This window comes from Saccostrea cucullata, unplaced genomic scaffold (assembly GCF_032062105.1).
Source record: "Saccostrea cucullata isolate Sc308-1 unplaced genomic scaffold, CSIRO_AGI_Scuc_v1 ctg10322, whole genome shotgun sequence".
Lineage (NCBI taxonomy): Eukaryota > Metazoa > Mollusca > Bivalvia > Ostreida > Ostreidae > Saccostrea > Saccostrea cuccullata.
This window is the reverse complement of record NW_026931623.1, coordinates 35655-46984: the sequence shown is the minus strand read 5'-3', so window position 1 is coordinate 46984 and position 11330 is coordinate 35655. Positions and strand designations below refer to the sequence as shown.

The 11330-nt window shown below is 35.9% G+C and overlaps 1 protein-coding gene across 1 annotated transcript; it reads left to right on the top strand.

The window, feature by feature from the left end:
• Positions 1 to 318: 318 nt before the first annotated feature.
• LOC134233143 (uncharacterized) lies at positions 319 to 6433 on the top strand. The gene is made up of 3 exons (XM_062715135.1): positions 319 to 943; positions 5374 to 5472; positions 6036 to 6433. The coding sequence occupies exons 1-3, from the start codon at positions 409 to 411 to the stop codon at positions 6431 to 6433; spliced, it is 1032 nt and encodes a 343-aa protein (XP_062571119.1). The 5' UTR covers positions 319 to 408.
• Positions 6434 to 11330: the final 4897 nt, after the last annotated feature.

Genomic DNA, 11330 nt, shown 5'->3' with positions numbered 1-11330 from the left:
TCTTCATTGAATATGCTTCATTCTTTGTGTGATTGAATTCACGTTCGTAATTGAGATAATCATTTAAGAAACTGTATCAATTTAAAAGAAAGTAAAATGAATTAACAAGAATAAAGCAACATAGAAGTAAGGGAAAAATGAAGAAGGATAAAAGTCAAAGTGAAATGCAATGAAGACGAATATGAAAACAATAAAGTGACATATAATTACAATAATAACAAAGCATAAAGAAGTAGGCAGAATAAGAATAAAAGCAAGATACATAGACTTTTGGCGGTAATTCCCTTCCATACCCGTGGCACGCCGATTCCCCCGAATGGCACAGTTACAAAATCTGAAGGAGAGACATATGCATTGCATAATCTATTACAAGATGTCGTTCTTCTAAAACAAGGACTTGCGTCGACAATGAGCCAAGTTACCTTTCTTCAGAGTGAGCTGAGAGAGCAAAGAAAAGTACACAAAAGTGAAATAGAAAATCTACGTCACCAGATGGAAATGTTACAGCAGTTTACCATTTTGTGCAATCGGACTTGTCATGAAGGAATGCAAGAGACAAGAAAGAACATTTCCAGTCTTTCAGATAATTTAACACACTTGAACAAGTCCCTGGAACTCGATGGAACGAATATCTACTTCCTGAACAAGTCAATGAAAAATTTTGAACACGATCTCTCAGCTACTGTTCAAAGCCTGAACACGATGAAACAGTCCATTAGTTTTGAAATTCAGCAAGAGTTTCACCAAAACAGGCAGGACATAGTTAACAACATAACGACGCTTGGGAATTCTGTGGATATTGCTACAAAACAGAATCACTATATTTCCCTTTCTTTGAATGACGTCAGAAGGGATTTGCGGCATCTTGAACAACATCAGGAAAACACTACTTTGTTACTTGAAGAACTGAGGAAGAACATCGCGGAATCAAATGAAGTGATAGGTTTGTGCCTCTCCATTTAATAATTATTAAACTTCAATGAAATATGTACACTTTTTATTGTATTGCGTGTGGTAACACGTTTAAGGAATCACTGTCTAGTTGGCGAAGCCCGTTATGCTAAAATTATCCCATGTTTCCCACTATTGATGTCGCTGGCATACTCTCACAACTAGACAGTGATTCCTTATATTTCCATTTCATTGTGAAATAAAATTGTAGAGTTAGACATTAAAAATGTAGACTAATAGATTTAAAATACACGAGGACTTCCATACCAATGTCAATAGTCTTCGCACACTGACGTCAAACACAAAAGCAGCTGCCACTCGGAGTTCCTCGGATGACTCGTACCTCGCACATAACCTCGGACGTCAACGGTGATCTACCATCTTGCTGATTCAGTCATGTGATCGTATTTGAATTTCATTCAAATATTAAACATTGGAAATCCGAGTTATTTTGTTGCACGCCCAACACTATGTATTCGCTTTCAAAGACTACTAACATTTGGTTGTGATTAACACGAGGAATTACACAAATAAACAAACCTTTTCGAAGAACTTTAGGCAGAGCGAAATATGAAATGAGTGATAAGGCAGTTTCCGGCGGAGAAATGCAAGGATCTGTTGCGTATTCCTCCACCAATCACATCCGAGGTTTGAATGGAGCGGAGCGGAGTCAGCCGAGGATTGCCGATTGAGCAGCTGCACGAGATTTACATGCATCTTTGACCTCCTTAGCGTCAGACACAGAGACAGATGCGCACGAGATTTGCATGCGTATTAGGCCTCCTTTACGGAAGCGTATTAGTGCCACGCAATAATTTTTTTAAAGTTGGAAATTCCAACTTTATTCTTGGCTTTTCCAACTTTAAAGTTGGTAATTCCAACTTTAATCTTGGCTTTTCCAACTTTAAAGTTGGTAATTCCAACTTTAATCTTGGCTTTTCCAACTTTAAAGTTGGTAATTCCAACTTTAATCTTGGCTTTTCCAACTTTAAAGTTGGTAATTCCAACTTTAATCTTGGCTTTTCCAACTTTAATCTTGGCTTTTCCAACTTTAAAGTTGGTAATTCCAACTTTAATCTTGGCTTTTCCAACTTTAATCTTGGCTTTTCCAACTTTAAAGTTGGTAATTCCAACTTTAATCTTGGCTTTTCCAACTTTAAAGTTGGTAATTCCAACTTTAATCTTGGCTTTTCCAACTTTAAAGTTGGTAATTCCAACTTTAAAAGTTGGAAATTCCAACTTTAAAGTTGGTAATTCCAACTTTAATCTTGGCTAATTTAATCTTGGCTTTTCCAACTTTAATTTGGCTTTTCTTTAAAGTTGGTAATTCCAACTTTAATTTTTGCTTTTCCAACTTTAATCTGGGCTTTTCCAACTTTAATTTAGGCTTTTCCAAACTTTTATTTGAGCTCTTCTACCCGCTTTTATTAGTTGTTTCTTTTGTTGAAAGTATCACAAACTTAATTAAAGTGAAAATAATAGGGGTCGAAATAGAAAGGGGGGGGGGCTCGAGAAGAGCGGACGGGATTATGGGGAATTATAATATGGTACTTTTACAATAGAAAATAAATACTAGCACATTAAAATATATTGTTGACTTCTTTTTATTTGTGTTTGATTTATTTTTTTACCTTGACCTTGCTTATGACCTTACATAAAACTTCCAACTTTTACTTAGAAATCCTTATATTCCTTGAAGTCCTCTTGAGTAATTCTATTGAGAATAACTTCATATAAATTATTTACACAGTATTCCGTACATGACAGGATTTCAACTTAACCAATTACAGGTATTAGTCATTTATTATGTATTGTATAAAAGAATGAGACAGCAATTAAATACTCAATGTAATCAAATTTTATTTAATCAAATGAAGCATTTCTGCTAATATATACAACATAACTAAATGTATCAATTCCGTACTGGCGCGGATCCAGTATTTGTTGTTGACAAACAAAAAATTAATAAGTAAATAAATAATAAAATCCTTTCTTAAACGTTAAAAGTCAAAGTTGGAAAAGCCAAGATTAAAGTTGGAAAAGCCAAGATTAAAGTTGGAATTACCAACTTTAAAGTTGGAAAAGCCAAGATTAAAGTTGGAATTACCAACTTTAAAGTTGGAAAAGCCAAGATTAAAGTTGGAATTACCAACTTTAAAGTTGGAAAAGCCAAGATTAAAGTTGGAATTACCAACTTTAAAGTTGGAAAAGCCAAGATTAAAGTTGGAATTACCAACTTTAAAGTTGGAATTACCAACTTTAAAGTTGGAATTACCAACTTTAAAGTTGGAAAAGCCAAGATTAAAGTTGGAATTACCAACTTTAAAGTTGGAATTACCAACTTTAAAGTTGGAAAAGCCAAGATTAAAGTTGGAATTACCAACTTTAAAGTTGGAATTACCAACTTTAAAGTTGGAAAAGCCAAGATTAAAGTTGGAATTACCAACTTTAAAGTTGGAAAAGCCAAGATTAAAGTTGGAATTACCAACTTTAAAGTTGGAAAAGCCAAGATTAAAGTTGGAATTACCAACTTTAAAGTTGGAATTACCAACTTTAAAGTTGGAAAAGCCAAGATTAAAGTTGGAAAAGCCAAGATTAAAGTTGGAAAAGCCAAGATTAAAGTTGGAATTTCCAACTTTAAAGTTGGAAAAGCCAAGATTAAAGTTGGAATTACCAACTTTAAAGTTGGAATTACCAACTTTAAAGTTGGAAAAGCCAAGATTTAAGTTGGAATTACCAACTTTAAAGTTGGAAAAGCCAAGATTAAAGTTGGAATTACCAACTTTAAAGTTGGAAAAGCCAAGATTAAAGTTGGAATTACCAACTTTAAAGTTGGAATTACCAACTTTAAAGTTGGAAAAGCCAAGATTTAAGTTGGAATTACCAACTTTAAAGTTGGAAAAGCCAAGATTAAAGTTGGAATTACCAACTTTAAAGTTGGAAAAGCCAAGATTAAAGTTGGAATTACCAACTTTAAAGTTGGAATTACCAACTTTAAAGTTGGAAAAGCCAAGATTAAAGTTGGAAAAGCCAAGATTAAAGTTGGAATTTCCAACTTTAAAGTTGGAAAAGCCAAGATTAAAGTTGGAATTACCAACTTTAAAGTTGGAAAAGCCAAGATTAAAGTTGGAATTACCAACTTTAAAGTTGGAATTACCAACTTTAAAGTTGGAAAAGCCAAGATTAAAGTTGGAAAAGCCAAGATTAAAGTTGGAATTACCAACTTTAAAGTTGGAATTACCAACTTTAAAGTTGGAATTACCAACTTTAAAGTTGGAATTACCAACTTTAAAGTTGGAATTACCAACTTTAAAGTTGGAAAAGCCAAGATTAAAGTTGGAAAAGCCAAGATTAAAGTTGGAATTACCAACTTTAAAGTTGGAATTGCCAACTTTAAAGTTGGAATTTCCAACTTAAAAAAAAATGTTGCATGGCACTAATACGCTTCCGTACTCCTTAGCTGCTATCGACCTGCCTAGTTTACATTCCGGCAGAAGTATCAGGATATAAATTCCCCCATCTTTCAAACAGTTATCACAAAGAAAAGAATTAGAAATGGAAATATTAAAGCATCAACGATAGTTTGAACCATGGGATAAATAGCACACTTGTCATGCATTAATTTTTCCATGTTGCCAACTGGCGTTGATGTTGGCATACCAAACAAACTTCTATACATTTATATGTGATATAAGATTGTAAATATAAATATGAAAAATGCTGTCGAATACACGGGGCCTCTCATTTCAAATTCAACAGTTCAAGCCAACTGACGTCAGACACAAAGCCAGCCACACGAGATTTACATGCATATCGGGCACTTGACCTTTCACCGTGCGGTATTTACATTCAGGTTTAATTATCAAGAAATCAACTTACATGACTTTCAAAAATTCAATTAAACATGTAAATATTTCGTGATAGCTACACCTGAATGTATATTTCGCGGTGAAATATCAGGAACCTAATATCCAAGTCAATCTCGTGCAGCTGTGTTTGTGACTGCATGATGTCAATTGGTGCTAACTGAAATTATTAAGTGAAGTCTCGTGTATTTCATTTCTATCAGACCCAGCATTTAAAAATTTACATTTACAATATTTTACAGATAAAGATTCTCTGTCTCATTGGTAGGGTATGTCACCTTGAATAACTGATGCATAGCAAGCATCGCCCTTTATACAAATTATCCCATGTTTCCATATTGCCTTGATGCTCTAGCCTACTCAACAAACTACAGTGTAGGTAACGATTCTGTATAAAATAACACGCGAGAAGAATGTATCATTACAGTGTTTCTGTTAAATAATTTTAAAAGTGAGCAGGGGTGGATCCAGAATCTTGCAATTGCATTTTATAATCTTTTTGTAGTAACTTACAAATATATTAACATAATGCATTTTGATAAATTTTATATTTCAGTCAACATAGACCATAAAACAAATGATTCCAGATATAGAGAGATGACATCAAGCCTCGCCATATCTGAAATGCAAACAAAGATCCAAAACTTAGTATCAGGTAATGGCAGTGTCCCCCCCCCCCCCCCCCCTTGAAAAATAATAAATTTAGCAAATTCTAAATTTGGTGGACCCGATAGTCAATTCAGATGCATAAAATCATATTCTGGAGTTTTTGTTACAATACACTGTACAAAAATTAAATTCTGCAAAATCTTTTTCTGTTTTTATGTCCAGTGATAAGATTTAGGACCATGTATTTTAATTCATATTTAAGTTTTTTAAGTGACATCCCAAAATATAACATACTGTGTGCCTACATTTAGTTTGTGGAAACTTGATTAAATCATGTCTATACCTTTTGAAGGTTGTTGCTTGGGTAATCATATTTTACTTAGTATGTATTCCTTATGATTTATTATAGTACCAATGATATTAAATAATTTTACTTTCATGACCCTGACCTTTGAATTTAAAATTAATTTTTCACATTTATTCCGTTTGACAAGACTTTTCTTCGGGTACTGATGTTTTAACTTACAGCTGAAATATAAGAACTTTGCCTTGAACTGCTATACAGAGGCATAAGTGTTTCACACATCAACACACATCTTTTTTTTTTAGATGTAAATACCAGAATTAGCTTCACAGCCGGGAGAACACAATCCAAAAAGAACTGGACCGTGGGAGAAAGAATTGTATTCACAGACGTGATTGACAGTCAAGGGGGTGGATACAATGCAACTACTGGAATATTCACAGTCCCCAAAAACGGGACGTACCTCTTCTTCTGTAATATTTTGGCGTATGCTAACCACACCTTTAATGCCGATATCGTTGTCAATGGACGAACAAAGGAGAGGGTTGTGACGATCGCGTATGGTGTACCCATAGCGTCATCCAATCTTCTAATAATACGCCTAAAATCAGGGGATCAAGTCTATGTTAGGCTTGCTTTAGGAAGCCATTTGCTCTGTGACTGGGCACATGAAGTGACATTTTCTGGCATAAAAGTAAAATAGTGGATTGTTTTTAGGTTTTGTTGTCGATGGGGGAAAGGGTCCTGTCAGGTGTATTTTCAGTCTTATACAAAGTAATTTGTTTTTCATTTAGGAACAAAGAACAATTTGATATTTTTTTTTTATATTTGGTCACTAAGATTGTCATTTGACTGTGTGTGATAAGGAATTATAACTTGTAATTTAATTAAGGTTTACCCTTAGTCCTATTTCCAGTTTGTTAATAAAATTTCCAACAACATCGTAATAAAACTTATATAAAAGTATGACATTTTATGATATTTACAAACTGGAAGCATCTTTGCTTATCAATGCTGAAAACGCTGCTATGTTATTATTATTGTGAAGAAATGATATATCTAGCTTGGGATGTAAGGAGGGGGTTCTGAAAGGAACATTCCATTCGTAAAATAATTAAAATGAATTTGCAAGGAACTTATTTTTTGCGTGAATTTTATACTCGTAATAACTGAACTGAAGAACAACATAGCATTTATAAAAGAATTAGAATGTTGTAAGTTATTACATGTATATTGAAGATAGAAAGAATTTAATACAAGAATAAAACTCTTTTCATCCTAAGACATTCTATCGTACTTCTGTAAGGTGAAATCAAAAACTGCTTTTGAATACCAGGTGTATTTTTTGTCTTTGTTATTTTTATGAACAGGATTTTTAGCTCTCGAATATAAAAGAGAATTACAAAACAAGCACAAATATTAAATGTTCAGCCAACTCCAATATTAGCGTGCGAGATTCGAGCCTTGCAAGGAACTGGTAGAGAACACCCGGCCTTTAGACTCTCCCGAAAAGGTCTTTTGTTTCCATTAATAAGCTGTGTTTTTATACAGAATGAAAGAACGGTGTTGTAGAGAGAACACCCCGCCTTTAGACTCTCCTGGGAAGTTTTTCTCTTGAGTACCCCTCCCCTTTTGGGAATTTATTCAATTTAAAAAGGAAGGAAGCGCGGGGATGTATCACACTACTGTCATCGATCCTGGTTGTAAAGTCAGAGTTCCTCCATGACAGGTCTCCTTTCTTTAGATTTTCTATAACTAGTACAACAGATTCTCTATAGATATAATTTTGGTACCAAAACTTCATATATTTTCCTGCTTTCACCGAAAAATGGAGAATGTTAATTAATAATTATAGCATGACCATTCATGACCGACTGTGTGTCGGACCGACTATTAGGTTTTTTTCTTCAATTAACAAACTATTTGATAAGGTTGTATTTAAAACATGACTTAAAGTCCTACAGTACATTGTCAATGCCTTCACACGCATTGTTTTTACCGTTTCCCTACTTTTAAATGAATCGCATAAAATAAAAAAGAATGTAAAAGGCTCTTGAGTACTTTTATGTCGGTATTACATAAACTGGAGATAAAAGGTACATGTAGATGCGAAAGGTTGAGTGTTTTCCAGACCTTTTATTTCAGATTATAACCTTTCGCATATATTTAAGTTTTACATACCGGTAATTTTACGACAACTTTACTGTTAATTTGCTTTTTTATTGTTTTTTTAACAGGTAATTTTTCATCGATCACTTTTACAAAGCATTACGAAGAGCCGTAATTTTGTACATTTTCCCTAAAACCCAATATTTGAAATCACCATTCTATTGAAAATATAGAAGGATAAAACGTACGCTGAACTAGGACCTGGAGTCCCCCGCAAATAGTTCGTCATTTTGCGTAATAATACAACATTCTAGGAACTCTCCAGGCATTAAAGGCACAAAAGTAAATTCATCGATATCAATACGGAGACCTCAGGTCAGCTTATATAGTAATTGAATTTTATATGATAGACAATTTTCTTTGTCTTACTCCAAAATAATCATATTTACAACTTTATAAAGATCAACTTTCTAATGTATATATTAGCAGAAACGTGAAAGTAATAAAGGGTGACCAGAGGTAACCTCATATTGTACATCAATAGGGGGACCAAAGATCACCTTACATTGTACATCAGTAGGGGGACCAGAGGCAACCTTATATTTACCATCATTAGGGAGACCAGTGGTCACCTTATATTGTACATCATCAGAGGGATCATAGGTCACCTTATATTTTAAATCAATAGGGGTCCAAAGGTAATCTTTTATTGCACATAATAGGGGGACCTGGGGATACCTAGCTTATATCGTACATCATTTGGGGGACCAGAGGTCACCCTATATTGTACATCAGTAGGGGGACTACAGGTAACCTAATATTGTACTGTACATCAGTAGAGGGACCATAGGACACCTTATATTGTACATCAGTAAGGAGACCAGAGGGCACCTCATATTGTGCATCAGTAGGGGGGGGGGGGGGGCAGAGGACACTTTATACTATACATCTGTAGAGGGACCAGCGGACACCTTATTTTGTACATAAATAAGGGGGGGGGGCAAAGGTCACCTTATATTGTACATCAGTAGGGGGACGAGAGGACACCTTATATTGTACATCAGTACGGGGACTAGAGGACACCCGATATTTTACATTAGTACTGGGACTTGTGGTCACTTATTATTGTACTGTACATCGGTAGAGAGACCAGAGGTCACCTTATATTGTACATCAGTAGGGGAACCAGAAGTCATCGTATATTGTACAGCAGAAGGACCAGAGTTCACTTTACATTGTACGGGGACGAGTGGTCACCTAATATTGTACTGTACATCTGTAGCGGGACCAGAGGACAACTTAAGGACCTGAGGTCCTCTCTTGTATATCAATAGGGGGACCAGAGGACACCTTATACTATACATCTGCAGGGGGACCAGAGGACACCTTATATTGTGCATCGGAAGGGTGACCAGGGGTCACCTTATATTGTACATCAGTAGGGGGACCAGAGGACATCTTATATTGTACATCAGTACAGGGACCAGAGGTCATCCGATATTTTACATTAATACGGGGACTAGTGGTCACCCAATATTGTATTGTACATCAGTAGAGGGACCTGAGGTCACCTTATATTGTACACCAATAAGAAGACCAGAGGACACCTTACACTATACATCTGTAGGGGACCAGAGGACACCTTATATTGTACATCAATAGGGGGACCAGAGGTTACCTTATATTATACAACAGTGGGAGGAACAGAGTTCACCTTATATTGTACATCAGTAGGGGGACCAGAGGTCACTGTATATTGTACATAAGTAGGGGGGACTAGAGGTCACCTTATATTAAACATCAGAAGGATGACCAGAGGTTACATATGTACATCAGCAGGGGTACCAAGTGTCACCTTATATTGTACATCAGTAGGGGGACCAGAGGTCACCTTATATTTAACATCAGAAAGATGACCAGAGGACACCTTATATTTAACACCACAAAGGGGACTACAGGTCACTTTATATTGTACATCAGTAAGGCGATGAGAGGTCATTTTGTATTGATCATCAGCAGTTGTACCAGGGGTCACCTTATATTGTACATCAGTGGAGGACCATAGGCCACTTTATATTGTATATCAGCAGGGGGACCAGGGGTCACCTTATATTTATAAACAGAAGGGGGACCAGACGTCATCTTATATTGTACATCAGTAGGGGGACCAGAGGTCACCTCATATTTAATACCAGAAGGAGGACTAAAGGTCACCTGATATTATACATCAGTAAGGGGATGAGAGGTCACTTTATATTGATCATCAGCAGGGGTACCTGGGGTCACCTTATATTGCACATCAGCAGGTTGACCAGAGGAGACCTTATATTGTACATCAGCAAGGGGACCAGAGGCCATCTTACATTGCATATTAGAAGGGGGTCAGAGGATATCTTATATTGTACATCAGTAGGGGGACCTGAGGCCACGTTTTATTGTATATCAGTAGGGGGACCAGAGGTCACCTTTAATTGAACATCAGAAGGGGGACCAGAGGTCACCTTATATTGCACATCAGTAAGGGGATCAGAGGACACTTTATACTGTACGTCAGCAGGGGGACCAGGGGTCACCTTATAATGTGAATCAGTAGGACCAGAGGCCATCTTATATTGTACACCAGTAGGGAGACTAGAGGTCACCTCATATTGTACATCAGTAGGGGACCTGTAAGGGGACCAGCGGTCACCTCATATTATACATCAGTAGGAGGACTAGAGGTCACCTCATATTGTACATCAGAAGGGGGCCGGATGTCACCTTATATTGTACATCAGTAAGGGGATCAGAGGCCACTTTATATTGCACATCAGTAGGAGGACCAGAGGTCACCGTATATTGTACATCAGTAGGGGGGCTAGAGGTCACCTCATATTGTACATCAGTAGGGGGGACCAGAGGACACCTGATATTGTACATCGGTAGGTCACCTTATACAAGGGTCGTTTAATAAATAATGTCTTCTGTGCTCCAAAAGAAACAAAAGTCGCTTTTCAATAATTTAGTTATAATGATTTAACCTAAAATTATCTTTTCATTAAAACGCATGTAAGTAACATTTTTTTTTTCCAATTTCTGATTCATTTTCAATTGTTTTCTGAACTCATCTTCTGGGATGAACCTTTGTACGGTGTATACTGGATTATTGCAGATCCTATGATTTCCTGGACTTGTTTCTTCCTTCTGAAAGGCGTTTTCTCAAGTTTGGTAAATGGATCAAGTCAAAAGGCGAAAGATCTGGCGAATATTGTTAATGTGAATGAACATTAACTTTTGTTTATCCCCAAGATTCCTTTACTCTTCACGGCTTTCGGGTTTGGACGCTGTCATGAAAAAAATCTAATGTTGTGGATTCCGTATTCTCATTAACCTTTTGATTTTTTTGCTGAAAAAATGCTTTCTAGATTCCTTCAGAAATTAAACTGCATCCCCGAACACGAATTTGAACAATAAGACCACTAATATTTAAGAAAATTGTCTATAAATCTATC